This window comes from Gopherus evgoodei, chromosome 24 (assembly GCF_007399415.2).
Source record: "Gopherus evgoodei ecotype Sinaloan lineage chromosome 24, rGopEvg1_v1.p, whole genome shotgun sequence".
Taxonomy (NCBI): Eukaryota; Metazoa; Chordata; order Testudines; family Testudinidae; genus Gopherus; species Gopherus evgoodei.
This window is the reverse complement of record NC_044345.1, coordinates 6,209,245-6,235,960: the sequence shown is the minus strand read 5'-3', so window position 1 is coordinate 6,235,960 and position 26,716 is coordinate 6,209,245. Positions and strand designations below refer to the sequence as shown.

The following is a 26,716-nucleotide window of genomic DNA, read 5'->3' as shown; positions in this document are numbered from 1 at the left end:
TTGACCCTGGGTCCAGAAACAATCAGATCTTGGCTGCTTCCAATGGTGCTAAACAGATTTTTTTTTTTAAAACCACCCCAGCAAAGGAGGAACCCAGAATGCATATGAAAACAGTAAGTATCAATGCAGCTCATCCCGACCTTACTCCTCCGCCCACGCTACCCCTGCAGAACCTTCAGTGAAAGCACTAGCGGTCTTACAGATACATTGGGGAGGTCTAGTCATACTTAACATCATGACCCAGAAGAGGCAGATCAGAGTCAGGCAGCTTAGCTCTGCAGTTGATACCAACTTGGGAGGAGAGGTGAGGACTGAATTACTTTGACAGTGTTAACCCTCTTTCAAATCCTCCACTGCTCCCCCTTCTCCATCACAACAAACCTAAGCTGATTGAAAGTGAATACCCGGCCCGTCCGAGTCCACCTCCACCTCCCCTCATCTCTCATTTGCTATGGAGCTGTTAATGTTCACCTCTGATCGGCCTCTGGCTTTTCACACAAGCAAGAAGGGAGCTCCCTCTAAACATTTGCCCTCAAATCCCTCCTTCTACAAACTCTCCTTTACCCTGGTGCCTGCTAAAACCTTCACAACAGTTCAGCTGCTAGTGGGCTGAGACCGCTGCCTAGTGTCACTGACCAAGATTGTCTCACTGGTTAGTTGTACTCCCCTGTCTGTGGGTCTCCACCCATTTGCGGAGAAGAAAGGACCTTACCCATTTTACGGAATCCTGGTCAGACCAGGTTTCCAAACATGGTGGTATTCTTATTCTGAACAGGGCAAATCCTCGTTTGAGTGGAGTCCAGGTCACAGAAACCCCCACAACTGGCACTGCATTGGGCAGATCTAGCTACCACAGTAAGCTGATCAGCTGCCCAGCAAAGCCACTGTCAGACAAGAGTGTGGCAGAATCGAGCCTGACAAGCATTGTAAGAGGAAAGATGGTCTTGTGGGTAAGCTACTGGGCTGGGACATCTGGGATCGCAGCCCTGCTACAGATGCTCTCTGAAATTGGGCAAGTCACTTCATCTCTCTCTGACTCAGTTCCCCACCTGTAAAACAGGGATAATCATCCTTCCTTTCTCCCACCCTCGGTGTCTTGTCTATTTAGACTGTGAGCCGTTTGGGGAACAGACCGTCTCTGACTACATGTATGTACAGTGCCTAATGCAATGGGGCCCTGATCTCAGCTGGAGCCTCTATGAGCCACTGTAATACAGACAATGAGCTTTTGGAGAGCTGTAGCTAGCATGACTCAAGCAGTAGTGTCGATGGGCCTGCATTTGTATGGCAAATAGGAGGAGAATGACATTTAAACAGCAGGAGAAGGAGAGTTGGAAGCGAAAGATTAAGTGGAATTGCTTGGAACCCTGCTCAATGCTTTACAGAGATTCCCCTCCCCTCCTTGCTACTAATTTGGACCAGAAGCTTCTCCTCCCCCACAAGAGCATAATATTTATTACGTCCACTCACACGGAGAGGCCTTTAGAAATTCTTTGCCGTTCATGTGGTTGCCTCCCTTTGATGGAGGAATACAAAGCGTTTCATCCTGCCCTTTAGCTGAACTCGCGTCAATCACTGTAATGCCGTCCGCTGAAACCACAAGCAACAATACAGTCTAGTCCTGTTTGCCCTGGGCTGGGTTTTAAGGGATTCCCTGACATGTATTATCAATGTTGTGAAGTTTATAATAAGTTTAAGGTGGCTCCTCTCTCACTTCCTTTGGAATGTTTCAGGAAAGATTTTAAGGCCTGATTAATTTTCCATCAATCTATCTATCTAAGGTACATATGTGGCCCCCATGACCCTGGAACCTAAGTACTTCACAATCTAATATATTTATCCTCTATGGGAGAGCTGGATTGTGATCCCCATTGTACAGAGAGTGAAAGCTGTGTTTAAAATTCCTGCACTAGGTCTGATTGAGTGCTGGGGCCGCTGGGGCTCGCCACCCAAGTGTATCACTAGGCTCTCAGACGGGACTGGACTTGGGTTGGCTAGCTTGTCCCGCCACCCCACCGACACGTCTATTTTCAGTGCGCTAGCTTGATCAGAGCTAGCATGGGTATGTCTCCTTGGGCTGGGAATCACCCCCAGCTTGAAATGTAGACGTACTCTAAGCGGCTTGCCCCAGGTCAGACAGGAGCAGAGAACTGAATGCAGGTCTCCTGAGTCCCAGGCTAGTAGTGTAACCATCAGGCCATCTGTACACTGAGTCCTGGATTTCTGGTGCTCCAGCACCTTAAACAAACTGGGGTATGTTCTCCCCTACCAGTGCCTGCAGCCAGACCATCCAGTGCTCTGAGCCAGCCCCATGAGACAAGGTGGGCGTGGAACTGGAGATCAAGCAAGTGGTGCAGCAGGAAGGGGTGCATGAATCTCCAGGGCGCGCTCTGCCCGAGCCAGTGCTGCTGAACCTCATGCCACAGTGACACTGGGGGAAAAATACACTGCCACCCTCTGACCGCATCTGGGAGCAAGCAGCAGGTCAGCTTACATGGCCCACTTGGTCCTTAGCCTTTCGGCCAACACAGCCAGCTGTGCTAGTGGGTTTTGCCAAGAGGACTCCCGTCCCTTTGGAAGCAGGACAAGACCAAGTTAGGCCAACTTTCAGCTGCCTTGTAACTTCCAGAATCTATTGCCCAGCCCTAAAAAAATAATAATAATCAAGCACTGAATTAATTATTTTGTACTTTAAGAAAGGTGAAAATAACCCCCAGCTTTTATCTGGCACATCTAACTGTAGTTCTCAAAGCACTTTTACAGATAGGGAAACTGAGGAACAGGGCAGGACTGTGTCCTACTCAAGGTCATCCAGCAGGCCAGTGGCCAAGTTGGGAATAGAACCCAGGTCTCCTGAAACCAGGCCAAATGCTGCGTGGACTAGGCCACACTGTCTCCCGCTGACAGAGAGAGACGAGTTGTATTTCTAAACAATCCCAAGGGGCTACAACGAGGTGCTGGCATTCTGGGTACACCTAACTGTCTGGGGACGGCCCAGCTAATCTCAGACCCCTGCACGACAGCCTCCAACAGACCCCGATGGCTCATGACAATCTGCGTGAGGCTCCACGATGCAGCCGTTATTTAATATTGCACCCAGAGGCTCCACTTGGGAATACCATGCTAGGTGCTGTACTAACCCATGGGAAGACCTGCTCTGAGGAGCTTAGGGCCGAATATGGTTTGGTATCTATACCATTGCCTTTGGGGGTTTGTTTATTTTGCTGAAGGCATAAGGACTCCCTGTGTTGATTATGTCAGTTACGAGGTTAGGCTGGTGCTACTGGGGGGTGGAGGAGACGGAAATTTGTTTTCCATCCAGCTTAGCTATGTTTTGCTTCTGACCTTCTTATTCATTGGAAAATTAAACCCTGAGGAAATCCTTTAGCACCGTGATGTCCCCAAGGCCAGATTCTTGCATTCTGTGCCACCTCATTGGAGATGAGCCCTTTTGGGGGCATCTCGTTGGAAACCAGCATGTTTAATGGCAGAGGGTTGAAACAAAGCCAGGAGGGGCTGGCTGGTTCAAGGAACCCTTTGCCCCTACCTCACTGGCTCCAATCAAGCCCAGATCTGTAGCGGCTGGAAACAGTTATTGCTGTTTGATGGCCTGTGTGAAAATGAATTGGTGGGTCTCACTTCGGAGTCACTGGGCAAATGCCCATGTCAAAGAGAACAGAACTGGCCCCTTTGGCAGGTTGAGCAGAGAGGCCACAGAGACTGAAGTCCCATCTCAATCTAGAGCAATCCTTCAAGGGCCAGGCTGGAGTATTTCCTAGGAGATGACTTGCATTTCTTGACATTCCTAGGGACATGCTTGCATTTCTGCTGCCTTCATCCCCATCCTGGGACAATCAGATGCCTTTCCCTTTCCAGCAGCCCCTTCCACAAACCCCAAAATCCACTGCTGGATTTTTAAAGGAGCATCTGGCATTAGGCAGAGATTTCCTGGCACGTAGACAAACAATTCATCTCTTGTGCCCATAATTCTTTTCTCACTCAGAAATAAAGTGGTTAATGGCCCTGGCTGTCAGGCTGGAATCTGGATGCCTTTCCGTTCTGAAATATGTTTTCACTTGTGTCAGCTGGATCGCGACACCCCATGGTGGGGCTAAGGAAGGAAACGAATGCCGTGCAGGGTGTACCTCCCAGAGCCAGAGAAATTAACAAGCATTTTTGAACACACATCCTCCCCTCCCACTGATCCTCAGTCCCGAAGTCTGCGTCCCTTCTGCTCTAAAGAAGTCTGCAGTTTTAATTTAACCCAGCCTACCCTGCAACAGCCGCCCGATTTGTTGAAAATTATTAGCTCGCAAAATGTGGCAGCTGCTGATAAAAGCTGGCAGGATCCAGCGTGTGAAGGGAGTGATCATCGTTGCAACACTGCGAAGCGCCTTCCACAGAGGGTTGCCGAGCGCTTCGTTGTGCCAACCCAGCAGGGTTCATCAACAGGGAGTGAACCGAGGGTATTCAGTATCAGAGGCTCGGGTGTCTACTACTGGAGCCAAAGGAATAACTCTAAACTTGCAGCAATGGCAGGCTCGTATCCTCTAAGCAGAGCGTTCATTAGAGGTGGCTTGAGCACCCTGAACCAGTATATTATAGAAGCAGAAACTCTGATTTATAGATAATCCCTCCATACCTTAGTTTCCCTAAGTAACTGGTCCAAGAGCTGGGAATAGAAACCAGGTCTCCAGCCTCCCAATCCTGTGCCTTAAACCACAAGGCCGTGACTTCCTCTCAGATGTCATTAAATCATTGGAACTTATACCTGCCTTTCATGGCCATAGGGCAGACCCATTCTTTTTCAGTTAGGACGACTAGCCAGCTTACTAGCCACACTGGGCAAGGTCAGGTTCTCACCAGAAATAACAACCACCAGCTCAGGAGGGCGTTAGCCATTGGGGTCTTTTTGGTTCTCTCCAAAGAAGGCCCCGATGCCCTGGAATGGGGTTAGGGCGCACGGTGACTTCAGCAGATGAACACCCTGGAGGTGTGGGGCAGTGGTCTACACATCTCATCCAAGCTCTCTGGAAGTGCCGAGTGCAATACAGCCCAGCACGTGGCCTAGCAAATACCAGGCTGACAAAGAACAGAGCAGGTCGTTTTAAGCCTTCACCCTACTCAGCCACTCCAGCAGGTCAGGGAGAAGCTGTGTGATCAAGAGAGCGCTCGAGATATTTCTCCGGCAGTTCCAAGGACTCTTGTTCTCTTAATGCCAGGGCAGGAGAGGGCAGCTGGAGAGGGAGGGAGTGCAGCCGGGTTTGTCCATCCATCTGTGTGCATCACCAGTCTGTCCCCATTCCCCTTCCTGACTGCACCATCCTGGGAAGAGTGGTACTAAATTCTAACTCTTCCAGCAAGCCCAGACTCCACTGGCCAGAGATCTGATCCATAAGTAGATGCACAAAAAGCTGGAATAATCACACTTTACACTTGCAGTGCTAGCGGCTCTCAAGGGAGGCTCTCAAATATTGCAGTAAAGCCTCACAACCACCTTGTGAGCTAGGCCAGGCATCATCCCCAAACTACAGACAGGGAAATCATAGAAGTTCAGGGTTGGAAGAGACCTCAAGACATCATCTAGTCCAACCCCCTGCTCAAAGCAGGACCAACCCCAACGAAATAATCCCAGCCAGGGCTTTGTCAAGCCAGGCCTTAAAAGCCTTTAAGGAAGGAGACTCCACCACCTCCCTAGGTAACCCATTCCAGTGCTTCACCACCCTCCTAGTGAAAAAGTTCTTCCTAATATCCAACCTAGACCTCCCCCACTGCAACTTGAGACCATTACTCCTTGTTCTGTCATCTTCCACCACTGAGAACAGCCGAGCTCCATCCTCTTTGGAACCCCCCTTCAGGTAATTGAAGGCTGCTATCAAATCCCCCCTCACTCTTCTCTTCTGCAGACTAAATAAGCCCAGTTCCCTCAGCCTCTCCTTGTAAGTCATGTGCCCCAGCCCCCTCATCATTTTCATTGCCCACTGCTGGACTCTCACCAATTTGTCCACATCCCTTCTGTAGTGTGGGGCCCAAAACTGGACGCAATACTCCAGACGTGGCCTCACCACTGCTGACTACAGGGGAATAATAACTCCCCTCGATCTGCTGGCAATGCTCTACTAATGCAGCGCAATATGCTGTTAACCTTCTTGGCAATGAGAGCCCACTGCTGACTCATATCCAGCTTCTCGTCCACTGTAATCCCCAGGTTCTTTTCTGCAGAACTGCTGCCTAGCTGCTCAGTCCCCAGCCTGTAGCAGTGCATGGGATTCTTCTGTAGTAAGTGCAGGACTCTGCATTTGTCCTTGTTGAACTTGATCAGATTTCTTTTAGCCCAATCCTCCAATTTGTCTAGGTCCCTCTGGACCCTATCCCTACCCTCCAGCGTATCTACCTCTGCCCCCAGCTTAATGTCATCCGCAAACTTGCTGAGGGTGCAATCCATCCCATCATCCAGATCATTAATGAAGATGTTGAACAAAACCGGCCCCAGGATAGACCCCTGGGGCACGCCGCTTGATATCAGCTGCCAACTAGACATCAAGCTGTTGATCACTACCCGTTGAGCCCAACGATCTAGCCAGGTTTCTATCCACCTTATAGTCCATTCATCCAGTCCATACTTTAACTTGCTGGCAAGAATATCCTGGGAGACCGTATCAAAAGCTTTGCTAAAGTCAAGATACATCACGTCCACTGCTTTCCCCATATCCAGTTATCTCATCACAGAAGGCAATCAGGGTGGTCAGGCATGACTTGCCCTTGGTCAAATTGAGACACCAAGATGTTAAGCGACTTGCTTATGGTCAAACAGCAAACCAGTGTCAGAGCTGGGAAATAGGGACCAAGTTTCAGTTCCCTGCTTTGCCTCTAGAGAGCGCTGCTGTCTCAAGGCAACTGGAAGGAATCAAACTGACAAACAGGCTAATACTCTTAAAGCAGAGCTACAGGGCCATTCCATGCATGTGGCTGTCTGAAGGCAAAGGGAAAAATATAGGGGGAGATTTCCAGAAACGCTCAGCACTGGGCTAACTCTGCTGTTATTACTTTTACCGTCAACAGGCCAAGACCGAGTGCTGTGGAGTCCCCTCCACATCATATAGTTGTCATTCAATAAAACATCACGATGTTTCCTGAGCATACTGGACATGGGTGTTAACTATCCCTTCTTACCCCAAAGGGGTTCTCTTGTCCCCAGCCGGCCCCCTCCGTACCTGTCCCGGAGCGTGCTGGGACCCAGGTAGGGGTACTGGCCATCCTTAAGTTTTCCTTTGATGAGCTGATCTAGAGTCTCGTGCAGGAAGGGCTGATGCTGCGTATACACGTTCTCAACGCCCTGCGATACAGAGGGAAAGTGCTTTTAATTCAGATGCCACAAGGCAGGAAGTGGAGAGAGTGGGCCAGCGAAACCACGATCCAGAACCAACAGCTGCCAACTGACGCAGTGATTGTTGGCCTAGACCAACTGCCTCGTGCCCTTGCAGTGTGCTGAGCACACAAATACTTCAGCCTCTGAAAGCCAGGAAAGAAGGGGTACACCGGCCCCACCCCACAACCTTAGCTCCATGCCCAGAGCTGGCAAGAGCCACTGGAGATTGCTTATGAAAGGGCAGCCCTGGCTGAAATATACACAAGTTGACAGGAGGAATGACTAAAGGTGCCGCTGCAGGTAGTACATGGTGTCCCCTGGCATTGCCCTCTCATCGACCTGCATGCACACCATCCGCCCTGCACGGTTAGGGACAGCTCTGTCGAGTGGTGTTGGCTCTCATGCGACGGCCACACGGCAATGCTAAGTGGAGCCCCTGAGGTCCCTTGCATGTTCCCTGTCCTTGTCTGGGCTTTGCCAGGGAACACGTGGCAGAGCTCTTAATACCTTCAGTCCTTTGAGGAACTGCTTGGTGATGGCGACAGCATCCTTGGGACTGAAGAGATCGCTGCCCCGGACCCGCTTCCCACCGTATTCCACAACCGCTGACACCAGCTGTCCAGAGAGAGAGAGGAGACCGGTGACGAATTAACGTGGGGAACTAGCTTCAGGAAAATTTATGGGGATTTAACATTGATGAAGATGCTGAAGCAATGCCCAAGAAGCTGAAAGGGACTCCAGCTAGCCCCAACTCGACACACACCACGGAGAGGTGCAGGGAAAACGTCCCCCGTATGCTCCCAGCAATGTACCCCTGGCCCTACCTTGGTGGAGTGCCTTCAAAGGGTTGAGAGGGGAGTTTAATCTCTATGGTCTATTCAAACTGCAACTTCTCTGCCACGTGGGGACCCACCCCTAATCAAGCCTCTCTCAGTGTTGGGTCCAAGACCAGTAGAAATTACAAGCAGAACACCACGGCAGAGAACCGAATAGGCCATGGGGCCAGAACTCCTAAGTGGGTTAGCAAATCCAGCCTACCCACGTGAGAGTTCATACAGCACCTCGCACAATGGAGCCCAGGCCTGGATCAGGGCCCAGGCACTACTGTAATAAATAAAAACAGCAGGGATAGGGATTTTGCATTGGGTTTGAATTGTTCGAAATGTGTGGTTTACTTGGGAGGAGGGAGTGGAGGAGGGGGTACTGGGACCTGGGCTTTGGAGATATAGACTGGCATCATCCTCCTTTCTCACAGCGGCTCTCAAAAGTGCTCTGCAGACGTCAACCAAGGCCATTTGGGCATTTCAAAAGGCAATACCAGGATTGTCCTTTAGAAGTTCCCATCTAATTATAAGGCTCTTGTCACCCCCACATCTGATCACCCATCTGAGCCAGGGTAAGAGTTGTCATGGGCAGGGAGAAGTCGGCAGTATTCAGAGAGATGGGGACAAACTCCAGAAGCAGAGACGTGCTTCCAGATCATTAACTGTACATTTTATAGTAATGTCCAGACCAGGGCCCCGTTGTGCTAGGTGCTGTACAATGTGAGAGGCGGATAGGGTGCCCGCCCCAGGAAAGCTCACAATTAACACAAAGGATAGAGGAGAGGTATGCAGACAACATCCCATAGTAATTCAGATATTAGCTCCCACCCAGGGACAGATCCATTGACTCCAGTGAAGCTATGACAATTTATACTAGCTGAGTATAACCCCGCCCCCCAGTGTTTTCCTATCTGCTGCCTATTTAACCCATTCTTCCAGAACTGGGACAACAGCTGCAGCTACCTTCCGATACTTCTCTGAAACCCCTTTGTTCTTGAGGTCCATCATCAGGCCGGGCAGGCTGTTGCTGCTGTGTCGCTCATAGTGCAGGGCGTAGAGCATCACAAGCCGCGTGGCATCGAACTCGGTCACCTTGGGATTCTGCAGGAGCCGCCGCACGTTCTGCAGTGATAGAAGGGGGCCCCCCCAAACACAGCATTCAAGGGTTGGGTTGGTTTTTGGCCCTGCGCATTAGACCTGCATTTCTAGAGCAATTGGATAAATCACATCTCAGACCTGCTGCATAGGGACAACAGAGCCACATGTGTAGAAGGCAAAGTCTCAAGCAATCTTTGGGCAGGAGGAAGCATGCAGGGGGGAGAGGAGGAGAAAGTGAGAGGGCATCAGAAGTATGCGATGGGAAGAGAAGAGCGGGAGGAAATGAAGCACCAAAGGAAAGATGTTTTTTGCACCAGAGGCAACAAAAATGTACTGCCATCACGTTTCCTACATTACGTTCCCATGCAATCCATCGCTTTAGCTGCTACAGGGACATGATACTGCAAACAGAACGGGAGGTGTCCACAGGAAGTCTGCCTGTTAAGGGCTTGTCTACACTACAAAATTAAGTCAACCTAACTTATGTCAGCAGGTGGCCATGGCAGTAATGACATTGCTTGTATATATGTGTGTAATGACATTGCCTGTGTGTGTGTGTGTGTGTGTGTGTGTGTGTGTGTACACACTTTGCTCCTCATGCCGGTGTTATTGATTGTACTGTCAGCGTGAGGCTTTGTGGGAAGGCTCCTGCAAGCCAGTATCAGTCAACGTAATCAACACAGCATCTGCACAGACACTGCACTGTCCTAAGTACATGCATCTGAGGAAGTGGGTATTCACCCACGAAAGCTCATGCTCCAATACGTCTGTTAGTCTATAAGGTGCCACAGGACTCTTGCTGCTTTTACAGATCCTGACTAACATGGCTACCCCTCTGATACTTGTCCTAAGTACATCAACCGTGACTCCACACTGCTTGTGGAGGTGGGATTATTAAATCACTGTAGCTGGGCAGTCACGTTGGCAGGAGTGAAATTTAAATGCAGACACTTCCATAATTAGGTTGATGTAAGATGCCTTGCATTGTCCTAACTCCGTAGTGTAGACCAGGCTTAAGAGGTGGTCCAGGTTATAAAGAGTTTCAGTACCCCTGTTGTATCCCATTAGCTCAGTGGTCCCCAAACTGTGGGCCATGCCCCCCTACGGGGATGCAGCAGGGCCTGAGCCAGCCCCCATGGGAGGATGGGGCCAGCCCCACTCTGCCCCCAGCTCTGCTCCAGCCCCACCCCTAGCCCTGCCCCAGCTGCAGCTCCAGCCTCAGGCCCTACTCTGGCCACGACTGCGGCTCTGCTCCCAGCTGTGGTCCTCGCCTCAGCCGTGGCTCCGCTCCCAGATCCCAACCGTGGCTCCAGGGGGCCCCAAGACAGATTCCATTATGGGTAAAAGCGGGGGACCATTGCATTAGCTGCCTAGGGGGTTAAGATGGGCAATTATATTCTGTGTAAATTGGCCTTTGACCAGGTTCTACCAGCCCAATGTTATTCCTTCCCATTACAAGAAACAGCGTCGTTACTTCTCTCCCCCATCCCCAACATACCTTCCTCCCCCGGCACCCCCTCAGTGTGCACTTGCTGTGGGACTCTGCAAAGTTGTACAGTTGAGATAATGGTGCAAACAGCACAGCCAAGTTGGCAGAAGCTTAAGGGAGCATGGGGATGAATAAACCTCTTAACTTTCTCCTTTGTGCCGGATGCCAGAGAACCGGCGTCAAGGACTGAACGAGCCTGCAGCCCTCCTATCAGGGGCTGATAGCTGCTGGAGGATCCTGCAGACACTACTAATCTGCCACAGGATCAAAAGGAAAGCCAGCCTGTGTCAGCACAAAGGCACCGAAACGAAGGACGCTCCATCTTTGTGATGAACTAGAGAATGTGATCTCACCTCCCAAAGGGACAGACCAGACCTCCAAGCGTTCTAGCCCTTGCTAAGGTGCTATGGGATAGCCCCCAGAATCCACTAGCGCAGACACAGCCAGGCAAAGTGAAAGCACAAATTTGGTTGAGTCGAATTGCGAATGGGTTCCCATCTACGGACACAAGTTGCAGTAACTGGATTAGGTGGCAGCCACGAAAGTGTAGGGTGAAATCCTGGCTCCACTGAAGTCAACAGCAAAACTGCTGTTCATGTCAATGGGCTTTCACCCACAGCATGGATCCTGCAGGGATGTTTGCTTGCAGATTCTGGATCCCTGGCTGGGTGCATAGTGACAACGTCCACATAAGAAAGCGGGCAGCAGATGAAACAGAAAAGCAATTGTCCACACAGGAGAAGATGGGATTCAAAACCTTCCAGGCAGTCGTCTCTTCGGAGACTCATGTACAATGTTGCACTTACTAAGTGACCAGGAAAGGAATAACCGAAACGCACTGTACTCCAGGGGCCTAGGGCGCAAGTGAAATTACCCATTGCTGAAATGACATCAGAGGGAGAACAATTCCTTCTTTCTTTGGTGCACTGGGTTATTCTTCATTGTTTCTGTGGCCTTTCCCCTATGCTACCAGTAGAAGACTGTGACAGGGAACAGCCTGGGGCAACGCAGCTAAAGATATACTGATCACAGGCATTTCCATGTTTTAAAAAAAGCCAGCTGCAAAGGTCCAGTCAGGCACTGGCTGTACCATAGTCTCCTTTAGCCAAGTGGCCGCAGCACACTCCAGGAGACCTTGTCCAGTGGAAGTTGGACCAATACTCCAAAAGATTTCTCAAGTGTGCAGTTCATAATGCAGCTGCCCTATTGCTCATAAAGGTGCATCTCGGTCCTTCCAGGATTAGGGCCAAGGGGGGATTCCAATCAGTGGTAGAACATTAAGAGTGAGACCTATATTTTCACCAGTGGGTCTTGATTCCAAGTGCCACCTAGGCGCCTTTGAAAATCTAGCCTGCAGTCCTGTTGGCTTCCATTGGAACTGCTCAGCCCTGGGACACAAATGACTCTGTCTGAAGATGGGCACCCAAACACTGAAGCACCCTTGATTAAAAGCCACTTAAAAAAAAATCACAGCAGATCTTCCAAAGAGTGCATCTGTTATCAGAAAACACGGCACGTTCTTACTCAACATTTGTTCGCGTTCAGGCCCTAAGTTCTCAGTTACAATAAAGCCCGTTTACACCACTGTGACTGCATCAAGGGTTCTTAGGGTGGGCACACCTCACCCTTTGCACTCATCTTAAATCCCTTTCATATTACATAAGTAAAACCCATTTATTCATGTTGGAATATTGGTGACATCATAGCAGAATTTTCAGAGGCTTTCTCAACCTGTTGCTGGCATCAAACACTCCCAGTGTGATCTGCCCGCACACCATCTATCCACCTCTTCGCTGGTCATCCCACCACCATTCCTTCCATGCTATCTTTCTCAAGGTTATTTCCATCTCTAGGCCTGATGTGACCAAAGTACACTAGTTTGCACCTGTTCATTTCCAACAGCAGGATCAGCTTCTCTCCAATAATGCTTCTAACAAGCTTTCATCTTGCTCTGAGTCCAGAAGACATGCACAAGATACCACATCTCAAAGGTGCTTCTTGCCAGCAGCATTAATTTCCTCATAATCCCTTCACACTGCCGTGGTGGTATAAATGGATTTTAGTGCAAGTCCTTGTCTACACACAAAACATTATGCCATTTTAGCTGTACCACTATAGTTAAAACAGTATATTCCCCTAGCAGGGCCTCAGTTACACCAATATAAATGTGCTTATACCAGTACAGCTTATTCTCACATGGGAATGAAAACCAGTTATCCTGCTATAAGGCATTTTTATTGTGGAGCTCTTTGCCAGAGGATGTTGTGGAGGCCAAGACACTAACAGGGTTAAAAAAAAAAAGAACTAGATAAATTCCTGGAGGATAAGTCCATCAATGGCTATTAGCCAGGATGGGCAGGGATGTGTCCCTAGCCTCTGTTTGCCAGAAGCTGGGAATGGGTGACAGCGGATGGATCACTTGATGATCACCTGTTCCGTTCATTCCCTCTTGGGCACTTGGCACTGGCCGCTATCAGAAGACAGGAAACTGGGCTGGATGGACCCTGGGTCTGATACCGTATGGTTGCTGTTATGTTCTTATACCTGTGTGCCTACATCCGCAGCAAGGGCTGTAGCAGTATAACGATTTTTGGGGGGGTGGGGAACAGACACAACTGAACACACACTTTTAACCGAAGTAGTTATGCTGATACAAAAACTGTGTAGACAAGACAAGAGGCAAGAATTGGGCTCCTAGCATCTGTGTTTTCCAGCCCTATCATTGCTACCTAACAAGTTCTTACTCCTACTTCCCCTGCAGGGGCTGATACAGCTACAAGAACGGAAGATGGAGTCTCTTCTGCCTCCTCCATCATGGGGAGCATCACCAGCTAACAGGATTTATTTTGTACTTTTTGTTAGCACTACATGCTAGGCACTCTGCAGAATCTCTGTTACTGCTGATGTGAGAGGCTGAAAGATGGCAGCAGGTGCATGTGGTACTGGCAATGAGAATTCAAACACCAATTCATAAACAGTTTCTAGATCACCTCTGCTCCATGAGACAGCATAAGCCAGGGACTCCACGGGGTGTTTTAGCAAGTCCCTTTTATGGCTAAGACTCCACATTAGTACATCCTTCTCAGAACACAGCAAATGAACACAAATCGACCAGATTCACAGCTGGCATAAATCTGCATAGCTGCATTGACTTCAACTGCATGATGCTGATTTACACCAACTGACACGGCTATGCTGGGCTCTGTACGTGCACATCTGAAGGTCTGGCCTGCAGACTGGACTATTTGGACAGTTAATATCACATAGCCATCCTCTTGGAGCACTGAACACCACAGATTAGAAAGAAATGCATTTCAAATTCTCTGCAAATGCTGATCGTTAACATAATACTTCCCTACTGGGTGACAGCCTTTATCACACTATATAGCTTTCATTTTAGTGAAATCTTTTTGAAAGTCATATTTTCACCACATAGATCAGCAGCATTTTAAAAACGATAAATATCGAGTCTGTGGCTGCATTCTTTGTGTGTCGTAACACAGTTGCCTTCAGGGAAAAAAACCAGGAGCATTGTTTAGTCAACAGCCTCAACACATCATTATTGATGTACTGTCAGATTCTGGGGCAGGTCATAGAATTATATGAGCCATCAAGGGGTCAGAGCATCAGTCTACACACTCAGCTGTCAAACAGAAGTCCCTTTTCAAGCCTTTCTGAGCCCTTTGCCAAAAAAATCCTTCAGTTAAGCAGCTCCATACTGTTAAAAAAAACAAAAAAACAAAAACAAACCAACCAACCCAAACCCAAAATAAGGGCAGGGCTCACAGGCAAGGGCTTTTTCCAAACACAGTCTGAGCACAATTGGATTTCATGCTTTAAATCATTGATTCTTTTCAGTTTCAAAGCAGTAAGCCGGTTCATTCTTTCAGTGACATAGTTATACATTATGAAGTTTGTTAATGCTATTTTACCAGTACTGTGTGTACAGGGAAGAGTGGCAGAGACACACTAGACATATAGTTTTGTCCATTTAGGTTGGTTTCAAATATAAATAAGAGAAATTGGGATTTTACAATATCTAAACAGGAATAAAAATGTTTGGTTTTTTGTTTTGTTTTTCCGGTTAATGTTAATCATAGTAATGTAGGGCTGGAAGGAACCTTGAGAGGTCATCTAGTCCAGCGCCATGTGGACCTAGACCATCCCTGACAGGAGTTTGTCAAACCTGTTCTTTAAAACCTCCAGTGATGGGGATTCCACAACCTCCTTTGGAAGCCTGTTCCAGAGCTGAACTAGCCTGGGAGTTTTTTCCTAATATAATCTAAATTCCTAACCTAAATCTCCCTTGCTGCAGATTAAGCCCACTACTGTCTGTCCTGTCTTCTCTTCAGGGGACATGGAGAGCAATTGATCACCATCTTCTTGAGAAGTCTTCAAATATGTTAAGGATTGTTATCAGGTCTCCCTCAGTCTTCTCTCTTCTCAAGACTAACCATGTCTAGGTTTTTTTTTTAATCTTTTTTCACAGATCAAGTTTTCTAAACCTTTTATCATTTCTGTTGCTGTCCTTTGGACTCTCTCCTGTTTGTCCACATCCCTCGTACAGAGCGGCGCCCTAAACTGGACACAGTCTCCAGCTGAGACTTCACCAGTGCTGAGCAGAGTGGGACAATGACCTTCCACAGCTTACATACAACACTCCAACTAATACACCCCAGAATATTAGCCTTTGCCACAACAGCATCACATGTTTGATTTCTCTTCTATCTGTGATGCACTATAATCCTCAGGTCCTTTTCAGCGGTACTTCTGACTAGCCAGTTATTCCCCATTTGTAGCTGTGCATTTGATTTTTTTCCCTCTGTAAGTGTAGTATTTTGCACTTCTCTTTACTGAATTTCAGACCAAGTCTCAAATTTGTTAATGAAAAGACTCTTGATTTTGTCTTAAATCATTTCCTTGTGGCTTTGGAAACCCAAACACATAAGCATGGTGCTAGTGCAGGAGAATCAGTTCAACGGACTAAGGTCCCAATTCTGTAGCTGGACCCCACAGACCACATGCAGCCTCATGGCCACCACTGGGGCTTTTCATGGACAGAGGGTTCCCCCCAACCTGGAGTTCTTTGTGTCACAAAGGCCTGCAAATCCTACTGTGAAACCGACTAATCTAGTCACTTGCAAAACGTGTGTCTGCAGGTGTTCACTTGCACACAGCTCATTGCATGATCCCGGCCTACAAAACACAACATTAAACTAATCAGTCTAGTTAGGTCAAAGTACCACGCACACCTACAGTGCAATAGAAGTAATCTTGGTTTTACCTGTGAAGGCGAGTGAAGTGCAAAATGCAAGCAAACAGCCCAAATGGGGAAAAGAAAACGGTCAGAATCCTTTCTATGCTAATCATCTTCATCTCTGGAGTATTAGTAACCCAGGGAAGGACTGCCACTGACAGCGTCTCTTCTTAATCAACTGTACGCATGGGCATTCACCAGAGAACTCATTTTAAGTCAAGGCAACTGACAGTTCTCTCACCACCTGCTTTAGGTGAACACAGCAAATGATACATGCCCTAGCTCACATAAGAGCTAAGTCAGACTTAGCACTTGGCTCAAAAAGAGCTCAGAAGTGACGCCCAGGGACTGAGAAATAAAACATTCTTGCCTCTAGCCTAGTAAATCTGATGCGGGACTCTCACTCCAAAAATATACACGCCCGATAAGGACGCTTGGGCATAGCTGCCACAGAGGGCAATAGGAATAACTGGAGCTCTAGCAAAATCAACCCAAGTCCCCCGGCAAAGCACTCCTACAAGCTTCTGTAAGCACCAAAGGTCCCACCATAGAGGGATGCTCAAATTTCATCCGACCGATGGCTGCACTGGCAACTTGCCGTGAGACGGGGGCTGCACATGATGAACAGACAGGCTAAGGATAGTTGTATTCCAGGGTCCTACTCTTCAGGCATTATTCAGACGCTCCCCAAATATAGCAACAGAGCACGTTCAGCTGATTGTGGCCTGCCAACAGTGACAACCAGTTGTGTCAGTTATCATTACTCAGGATTCATTCCTGTGTGAATTACACAGATGGTGGTGGAGAAGCTAGTTCTACCATCTGAGGTCCCAGCCCTGTAGGATCCACATGCACAATTCCCCCTGACGTTGGCACTAGTTCCACAAGCAGAATGGCTGCAGGATCAACCCTGCTGGAAACAGATAAAGGAGGTTTGGCTTCTGGGCTTTGGGTTACCTGGTGAGCACTGGAGTGGTCATTCTGGCAGGCCAGTTCCTGCTCGACCTCCGACACCTCCAGCAGGTTCCGCTCGCTGGCCAGCCGGGAGAGCTCCCCCACCACAGTCACGTGCTTCGATACCGTGCCCGACATCTTCTTGAACTGCGGGTAGTTTTCCACAAACGCCTGCAAAGTGGAAGTTGAAATTCAAATCCCTTGGAAATGGCAAGCAGAAGATAGAAACCAAGACTTGCGCCGGGTTTACATCAGTGCATTTCCACTGGCTTCAGCGGAGTTACTCCTGATGTACACCGGCCAGAGTGAGATCAGTGCTGCAGGGCGGGTACTCCCGGTCTCCCCAGAGAACCTCTGCATGGTGTCCCCTGCAGGGGGAGCTCTGCAGCTGGAAGGTATCTTCACAGGAGACAGCTGCTCTCAGCAGCTCACTCTCTTGGCACCTAGAGGGTTTCCTAGTGGAAATCCACCCAGATGTTGCTGCTACTTCAAATCTTGAAGCACAGCAGACAGGGGGCTGGAGAAGCCCATGGTGCATGGTGCACTGGTGCTGGGTGGCTGTTCTGAAGAGGATTTTATTAAGACAGAGAGGAGGGTGCAGGTGTGGTAGTTCTTTGTATTGCAGTAGCACTTAGAAACCAGGTTAGCACTCCCCTTGATAAGGATGGAAGAGGTCCTAGTGACCTTTACAAGATGCATATGGTTAAGGCATTGCCACTTACTTCATGGCATCTTGACCAGGACCCTGCAGTGCAAGGGCTGTACAAGCACAGCCCAAAGAGACGGCTTCCACCCCCAGGAGCCTCCACGCACAGAAGACTGAGTCACCAGTATCGGAGCCCAGAGCAGGGATGTAGTTAACGCTGGTGATCTGCAATGTCCTGCAGTGGATTGGTTCTAAGATGCCTGGTCAATCGCGTACGTCCTCTTTACCTTCATGTCAGCTATTGACTCCAGCTTCTGCTGCTCCTTCGGTTTCCTCCGCTGGAAATCCTCCATTAGGTTCTTGATATTGCTCCCAATCTCTGCAAAGTTCAGGTACATGTTCTGTGGACGACAGACGCAGGGGGATGGGAGGGAAGGCGGCTCTCAGGAGATCTGGTCTCTTTGGAAATCACTGCCCCCAGTTCCCAAAGCTCTAGGAGGGTCTATTGCATACTCCCCTGCTGTGCTCTGAGGGCAAGCAATGAGCTCTGGGATACAAAATGGTTTCATTTCGGCAATATGAATGGGCACTGAAGCCCACCTGGGACACCGCTTGCTTATAATTATGAATTTACCTGGGACGTCGGTCATCATCATCATATACACGTGAGGAAACTGAGGCACAGAGCAGAGACAGATCCTGCCCAAGGTCACACAGCGACTCAGTGGCAGAATCAGGAATAGAACCCAGGCCTCAATTTAGACTGCCTGAGAGCTCTCCCTCCCCATCACAGCACCCAGCTACCTACGTTGGCGTAAAACTCGTCGTTCTCAGCAGACAGAACCACCTCCCTGAGATCCTTGCTGATGCCGGGTACTCGAGAGAGGTCAATTCGGTTGTTGTTAATCCCCAGCAGCTCATGGACCATGGCCTGGTACGTCCACTAAGAAGGATCGGAGGGGGAAAAAAGGAGAGACAAACGTTTGACTTAAATCACAACCAATTTCAATCACGACTAAAATATAATGGGCCTAATTCGTATTTACAATAAGGTCCCTTTACAGCACTCTGGCAGCATACAAGGGCACATCTCCATTGCAGCTGGGAGCAGGACAGTTAGCTCATGTAGACTTACAGCTGCGCTCTAGCCAGCTTGCTAAAAATTGCAGTGAGGCCTGTCTCATGGCACACGCTCCCTGCTATTTTTAGCGAGCGAGCAAGAGTAGAGCTAGCACGGACCATGAACATGACCAGCCATGCGCAAGTAGTCGGACCCAAAGGGGACCCTTAAAGTGACTTAGGGTTGCGCCTACGTTCAAGCACCTCTGCACTGCCAGAGACAGTAGCATAAATGAGAATCAAGACCAATGTTTTTTAAAACAAAACAGAAAGTATTCTCCATGCCTTACACCTTGTAAAATGGAAACTCCCCAGGCCAACTGCCAGCACCTTGCAACAGATAGCGCATTTATTCCTGCTAATAAATTAGCACCTTGGGCCTCCAATCCAGGATCAGGGCCCCATTGTACGGATACCCAGGAACACAGTCATGGCTCCAGACAGCTTGTTGTATTTGTATTCAAAAGCAACCGATGTACTGCAAAGTAAAGACACCAAGACGTGACACTGGCGATTAATATTCTTGTTGGAACCCATTTGCTTGCTGTCATCATCTCCCCGTTCTCTGCCCGTGAACAGGAGTGTATTTTTGGCTGCAGAGACGCTGCTGTTACAAGCTATACTGTTTCCTGCTTGCTCTTCTGCTTCTTATGCAGGAGGAGGAATGTGTGGTTTTGGAAATCAGTGCATTATATATTTAGCCTGAGAAGCCTATTGTTATCAGAAGGGAAGTTTGCGAGCAGATCAAAGCATTGATATGTTTGCTCCCCCATTTACACCCATCTGAATCTGTGCACTGGGTTTGAAGAAGTCTCTGTACCATAGGTTACGTTCTCCTGGGACCTATCCAGTCCTTAGCCCTACAAACCGAGACTTCGCTGGGCTTCTGACACTGCCAAATCACACTGGTTGATGAGCCAGAAGGGCCTAGGGCAATTGAGAAATTCTTCCCTACCTTTTGATCTGGGTAGCAGATGAAGTCACCCCACAGGCACATTTAACATCTAATGGGGCGGGGGGGCAGGAAGCTGTCTACGTGCTGAACGAGCACAAGAATGTGTCTAGAGAGACCTTCTTTAGAATCCAGCTACGCTAAACACAACTGCATCAGGGGACCAGGTTTCTCCCACATTCCATAACTAGTGCATGCCCCAGGCTTTAGGTGACAGAGTCTCATCTACGCTACAAACTGGAACAGCAGGAGTGGGCCAAGGAGTAGCCGTGCAGTAACCACGTCTCCCGGCACAGTTGTGTTTGCAGCATCAATGTGGCCTTACCAGTAAAAGGTAAGGTCAGTCTCATGGCCCGCTCTGTCCTTGGCCTCTCTGCTGAAGTTCAGGGCCAGCTATGAGGGTGGCTTTTGTGGCTGGGGCACTGGCCTGTTGAACTGGACTGAGACTCAATGAACTCATTTCACGCAGGCTGGAGAGGCTAAGAGTTTACTACCCCCACTGACCTGTGCTGGATTTAAATCAGTGCCCATGCAGGACACAGAGGCTCCTTTTCCAAACCACTGAACCATCCAGTCACCTGAGAAAATTCCCCCGGCCAGAAGGAGAAAAAGGACTGGATGAAAACTGAAGAGGTGTTTCAGCTCCCGGCAGCATGTCCCACCATCAATACAGATACCCTGACTGCCCGGTGAGAAAGTACTGCTGCAGAGACAGCTATTACCCAATCATCAGGCCGACTCGCAACCAAACACATCCCGAAGAAATCAAAGGAGACAAACAACAGGCTGTTCGATCCCAAAGTCTGCAGCACAGCCACGATGCTGCTCGAAAAACCACCACCCACCACACAATCCATGCTAGTGCTCATCCATAACGCAGCAGGGAGAACACGCTGATGCAAGGTCATTTGATAGATGTGCTGCCAAATAGGCGCTACAAATAATCCGTTAAGAGGGACACAGCTAAGACGTTTAGGCCCTGCATTTAAATCATGTTTTAGGATACACAAATGGCTGGAGTTTCAGGAGGCCACCTGGATCTGCCAATGAAGCCAGCAGGATCTGGTGATGCTGAAAACTAGGTCAGAGAGGGTGAGAATTTTTTAAGGAGGGAACTGTGCTTTACTTTAAATCTTTCCCTTGAGTGCTGTGAACCTAAGCCCAGGACCCTGAGCTAGCGTCAGCGTGCCATGGGCACTTCAGCATCCCACGTTCCCATCCTCTCCCATCCCTTCCAGCCGCGCAAGAGCTCTTTCACCTGGTTCAGAAGTGGGGTGATGGCATCATCAGACCGGTCCAGAATAAGCAGTAACGGAGGAACTTCGGTGCGCCGGAAATCAAACAGCTCGTATTCTTTAGTAATCACTTGCTGGAGGGGCAGAAAGCCAGATAAGTTGGTCAGTCCTAAATGCAGAGGGGAAGAATTCCCTGCGGCCTGGGTGCTAGGCAGTGAGAAGCAAATACAGAGTGCGAGAGAGTGTGCTGTTATAAGTAAGCACTGATAATGGAATACCTTCCATTTTGCCAGGGTTCTAAAAAACCTGGACAAGAATCTATTCGTAAATCTCCACAACACCACTAAGAGTTAGGGAACAAGCATTCTGCCTGTTCCACAGATGGGGAAACCCAGGCACCAAAAGGGGAAGCCACCTGCCCAAGGTCATGCAGCAGATCAGTGGCACAGCCAGGAATCTCAAAGAACAGCAGCCCCCAAAAGAATATTTTTCTCCTCTTACACGCTGCAGATTTGTGACAGGAAGTACAAGCAGACTGCCAGGATCAGTGCAGGGCAATTCCATACCTTGACGCATTCAGCGAGCCTCTTTGCAGGTTCAGAGGAGAGCTGGTAACGAATCATGGGGCACTTCTTCAGAGACAGGAGCAAAGCAGTCAGCCCTTGGGCTGTTCTGGACAGCTGGGCCAGATCCCAGCTGCGACCCTGCAAATGAAGAATACTCCCATAAAGAAACTCCAGTACTGCCCGGTACCCCTCTTCTGGTTAACTTGAAAGAGAAATGGAGGGTCCCCAAGCCTAATACAGAAGGAAAAGAAATAGCAAGAGGAGGAGAAAGTTTTTGCTTTCACCTTGACTAAGGCAAATTGTAGGCCTCCACAATGCCAGTTAAGTTAAGGGCACTGTCAGAATAAATTGGTCCTGCCTCAGTTTTGTGGGGGTGGGAGGGGGAAAGGAGACCAGATGACCTCGAAGTCCTTTCCAACCTTACATTTCTATGATTCTTCACCTGCTTTGACAAGTACAGCACAGATGATTACAACCCAGAGAGTATTAACAATCTAGGCCCTGATTCCACAGGACTTGTGCTCAGGCCGGGTACAAGGTCCCATTGACAAGACTCTTCATGGTAGCCAAGTTAAGCACTTGTGTTAAGCGTTTGCAAGATCAGGGCCCTAGTCTACTTTGCTCATCCCACTCGGCCCTGAGCCATTTCACTTTCCGTCTCTAAACATTTTCCCTTTGGAGATTCTTGAGCCCAGGCACAACAGCTGGTGCCTTTGTCTTCTTCACATCACGGGGGTATTGACTTTTTTTTTTAAATGGCTTCTCAAATTTACAACAAAACCAAAATACGCACAAGACATTTTGATTTGTATTTGGTTATGTCAAAATTTGCTTTTCCTAGCAAATCCTAGTTTTGGCTCTGAACTACTGGCCACGTCTCTTGAAACAAGCTCCTTTATTGCTGAAAAAACATGGGTGAGATTTTCCCCAAATGCTGAACGAAACATACACTTAAAACTAGCAGAGTGCTGAGGACGAAAGCAGTTTTTAAGGATACTGCAGGATCAAAAGAGGCCTGAATCTGCTGTCATTGAAGTCAGTGGGAGTTTTACCAGTATCTTCAATTGGAGAGGGATCATCCTTTAGATAAGCACAGCTGCTAGCAAAAAAACAAGACCACTTGCTTTTGATTCCTGGCAACTGTGTCAGGAAAGAGGGAAGGCAGCCACCATTTGCTGAAGCAGTTGCTAATTTGGGGTGTCACCATTTTTGGGGTGCTCAACATGAGGCCAGATTTTCAGAGGTCCTGAGCAATCCAAACTGAAGTCAAAGGAAGCCGAAGGTGCTGATACAAGTGAGTTCAGGATATAGGGGTCTCAAATTGAGTGTCCAAAATGTGATACACAACACAAACTAGTGGATGCTTTTCAAAGCTATCTAGTCATATATACAGTTCCCTTCAGCTAGTGTCAAGAGCCTATATTCAAAGGCAGAGCAGTAGCACACTTAGATATTTACTGGACACAGAAAAAAATAATAATTTGGATCTTCTGAAGTATTTTATTTCAATGATATTACACAGGCCTCAACCCTGCTGTCTTTACTCATGTACAACCTCTGTCGATTTCAATGGGAGTTCTTCCTGACTGCTGGAGGAACATAGCAATTGCCAGACTGGATCAGACCGAAGGTCCATCTAGCCCAGTGTCCTGTCTCGGACAGCGGCCAGTACCAGCTGATTTAGAGGAAGGCACAAGAAACCCACATTAGGAATCATCTTATCTCTACTGGCTTATACCCTGAAGCATGAGATTTAATAAGCGTGAGGATTGTAGTATTTTCTTAATTGATTCCTCTCTCTTTCAGGTTCCTTGCCTCCTCCAGGAGACGATCTAGAAGGTTTCTAAATAGCCCTATGTGCATCTTCACTCATTCTTACTACGTGGTCTTTGCCTTATAGAATGGCTTTGAACTGTTTCTTATTGAAACTGTCCAGGTGGCTGCACGGAAGACAAACACCCTAACGCTTGAGAGATTAAGGTGTTGGCTTGACAGCTGTGAGGTTTGAAGTCCACCGAGCAACGCAGCAATTCAGGCTCAAAGTACCCCATCCCTGCCCCTCAGGGAGTCCATTTAACACTGAGCCCACGTCCAGACTAACCCGCGGCATCGGCGGGTTAAAATCGATTGCTCGGGGATCGATATATCGCGTCTAGTCTGGACACGATGTATCGATCCCCGAGCACGCTTACATCGATTCCGGAACTCCATCAAGCCGAACAGAGTTCCAGAATCGACACGGAGAGCCGCGGACATTGATGCCGAGCCGTCCAGATGGGTGAGTACCTCGATTTTAGAAATTCGATTTCAGCTACGTTATTCCCGTAGCTGAAGTTGCGTATCTAAAATCGATTTTAATACCTAGTCTGGACGTGGCCTACGGAGGAGGATGATTTACATAGCACCTCCAATCCATGGCTTTTCATTTATTGACAAAGTGATCAGCTCCACAGTAAGGGCTGCACTTTAGAACATACTAGCTTCCCAGGGTGTCCTGTTAGTTGTGACCATGTTCTGGTGCTCTTCAATGCCAGCTATCAGCCAAAATGAGACCCTAGAGGAGCATTAGCCTTTTCCATACCTGGCAGCAGCCCAGGAGGTTGAGGGAAAACACATGTGGATTCACGGCAATGTAATCTCCGTAGAACTCCTGCCAAGAAACACAAATAAATACAGTTAGCGTCGCACCAACACTTACGCCTCCTATGCGAGCAAATGTTTCAACACCAGCTATTCAGCCCAAACACATGAACATAGGGACACGTCCTTAGAGTCGTAAGTGATTCACAGCCCCACTGACTCCCAGCGATCCCCACTCCTCCTCCCACAACTCTGAGTTCCTATCTCTGCTGACATTTCCAGTCTGTTCCTGATATACGGCTTTTACTCCACCTTTTGCACGTATGCCTGTCAGTCACCACTATGGGACTGCAACGTACCAACACTGCTATGGCAGAGGAGCTTGGAAGCAGGAGCTCTGGCAGCTTGGGGCAGATTATTTTTAGAAAGCGTATACATTCTTCTAGTCCTAAATTGCTGCATAGTGTTGTTGTGTGCATACTGTTCAATGGCTGCTGAGGTTATTCCCCAGAAGTGGCTGCAGCGACAAGCATAGGTAGCCTGTTGATCAGTTCTGAAAATACTCTGGGATGGGGAGAGTCATGTAAAATATTACACGCACCTGAACTTCCGCCACAACCTCCTGCTCGTCAGCCTCAGCCAGTGACTTTACATCACTCTTACTGATCACGTTACTGAAATCTGAAGGGAGACACGTAAGACACAGCAGGTCAGTAGTCGCTGGGCTCGGAAGTTAATGCGTAATACACAAAGGAGCCGTCGAACAAAAAGTAATCGAGAGTCTTCCAGTTGAAAAGGGTAGGGGACAAATCATAGCAGGGATGGATTTGACCCTAGCTCTGCATTCATTATGATTATTAATACAGTCTAGATAATTATTGTAACCCGATTTCCCCCCCATTAAATGTCACGTGATGACTCAGGGCGCTGGGTTGATGGCCACGGAGACTGAAGCTTTCCTGCATTTAGTCACAGGGCGGGTACAGCATGGACAGTGGCATGGATGTTTCCCCTTTATGTTACTCCCGATCTAACGGCACTTTGAGCTACAGCAGCAGCACCAAGCCCATGATATACTCAATAAATCAATAACAGCCTCTCTTGCAACGTGTTTGTACAGCACCTAGCACAGTGTGCCTCGATCTCAGCTGGGGCATCGAGACACCACTGTGTTCATTTATTTCTAATCTGTATTGAGCCACTGACACTTTTTACTGCATTTTTTTCATCTAGACAAGTGTTTCTTCTCCGGCTTCATTGTGTTCGTACAGATCAACAATGACATCTAGTGGCTGGTTGAGCCCACTCCCATGAATCTCACAGGGCAGCAAAAAAAAAAAAAAAAGGTTCCCAACCCTTTTTCTAAGAGGACTGAATTTAAACCCAATACTAAGTATGACTAGAAGTTCCAGAATTACATGGCATGAACACAATACTTGAGAAACACCAGACTGGGCCAGAAGTCAATTAAAGGTTCAGTCTAGTTGTTCTAGGCACCTATGGACCAATACATTCTACTAAATTCTAACCCTGTCTCTGGTTCAAATCCAAAGCGAAATAATGTCACTCAGCCTTTCTACCTCAGTTTCCCCATCTGTAATACAGGCGAGTCTCATCTTACGCGCATTTAACATGCACAAATTCAGCTTTGCGCAGTCGGCAAAAAACAACAACAACAAAAAAGAGAAAAATAACCATTTAAATACTGCATCTGTAGTGCAGGCGATTCCACCGCCATTACACTCAATGTAATTTTGACTATACGCGATTTTCGCTTTATGCGCTGCCAGCAGAACGTAACCCCAGCGTAAGATGAGACTCGCCTGTATATGGATGGGAATGGCCTACTTTACCTGCAGTGGGAGGTTTAATTCATGTCTGTCAAGTGCTGTGAAGATGTAAAGCCCTAGAAGTGTGAAGTGTTATTGCTGGTTGTGGAATATACTGCCAAGTGGGGTCAGCATTCATGTTGTCAGCCCACTCCCTCAATCCTAGGGCAGCCGGTTTGGTCGTGTCAGAGAAGAGAAAATGCTGAGGAAAAGGCAAGAATCTCTCATAATTTTACAAGAGGCTGCTCTGCACAGCTTATGGGCGTTGCTGATGTGGGCAGCTGAGAGCAAGATCTGGTCGTAAGATTGTGGTGCTTGGAATCACAACCCCTGGATGCTGTTTCTGAACATGACGCTTCTTGTGTGACTTTCCAGTAAGCTGATTCATCTTTCTGTGCCTCAGTTCTCCCACTGGAGAATAAGAGCACCCACTGCCCAATTGCTCTGAGATCCTTGGATGAAAGAACTTATAAGGACACTGCATTTTTAAGTGCCTTTGATGGGCCTGAAGTAAAGCCTGGAAGGACGAGCAGCTCGGCATGAGGTTACTTGGAGGGGGGAGAGGAGGGACATATTCCAAAAACTCAAGGCTAGTGGCATGAGGAGGGGAAGCAACATCTAGGGGCTTGTGTCTATGAAATGCTTTAACTATATTGGTTTCAAACCAGTATAGTTAAAGCAGTACAATCCCCTAGTGTGGACACAGTTATACTGGTGTTTATACTAGATTAGCTTATTCTTATAAATGTTGGGGAATATGCTAACCCTGTATAAAGTCCATTTATGGTATAGGTTAGG

At 48.2% G+C, this 26,716-nt stretch overlaps 1 protein-coding gene and 1 non-coding gene across 3 annotated transcripts in view; one reads left to right on the top strand and one right to left on the bottom strand.

Annotated features, from left to right (window-relative positions):
• The window catches only part of VPS45 (vacuolar protein sorting 45 homolog), a 54,996-nt gene that overhangs the window by 24,696 nt on the left and 3,584 nt on the right, over positions 1 to 26,716 (bottom strand). For both annotated transcript variants that reach the window (XM_030541927.1, XM_030541928.1), the window contains exons 4-13: positions 24,691 to 24,770; positions 24,091 to 24,159; positions 21,510 to 21,647; positions 20,967 to 21,077; positions 18,446 to 18,580; positions 17,925 to 18,038; positions 16,995 to 17,162; positions 9,157 to 9,315; positions 7,877 to 7,984; positions 7,215 to 7,336 (exon numbers count right to left, since the gene is read on the bottom strand). In XM_030541927.1, coding sequence (XP_030397787.1) covers positions 7,215 to 7,336; positions 7,877 to 7,984; positions 9,157 to 9,315; positions 16,995 to 17,162; positions 17,925 to 18,038; positions 18,446 to 18,580; positions 20,967 to 21,077; positions 21,510 to 21,647; positions 24,091 to 24,159; positions 24,691 to 24,770 — 1,204 coding nt within the window. The remainder of the gene's footprint in view (positions 1 to 7,214; positions 7,337 to 7,876; positions 7,985 to 9,156; positions 9,316 to 16,994; positions 17,163 to 17,924; positions 18,039 to 18,445; positions 18,581 to 20,966; positions 21,078 to 21,509; positions 21,648 to 24,090; positions 24,160 to 24,690; positions 24,771 to 26,716) is intronic.
• LOC115639634 lies at positions 17,617 to 17,740 on the top strand. The gene has a single exon (XR_003997718.1). It is a non-coding gene; the product is annotated as a U6atac minor spliceosomal RNA (small nuclear RNA).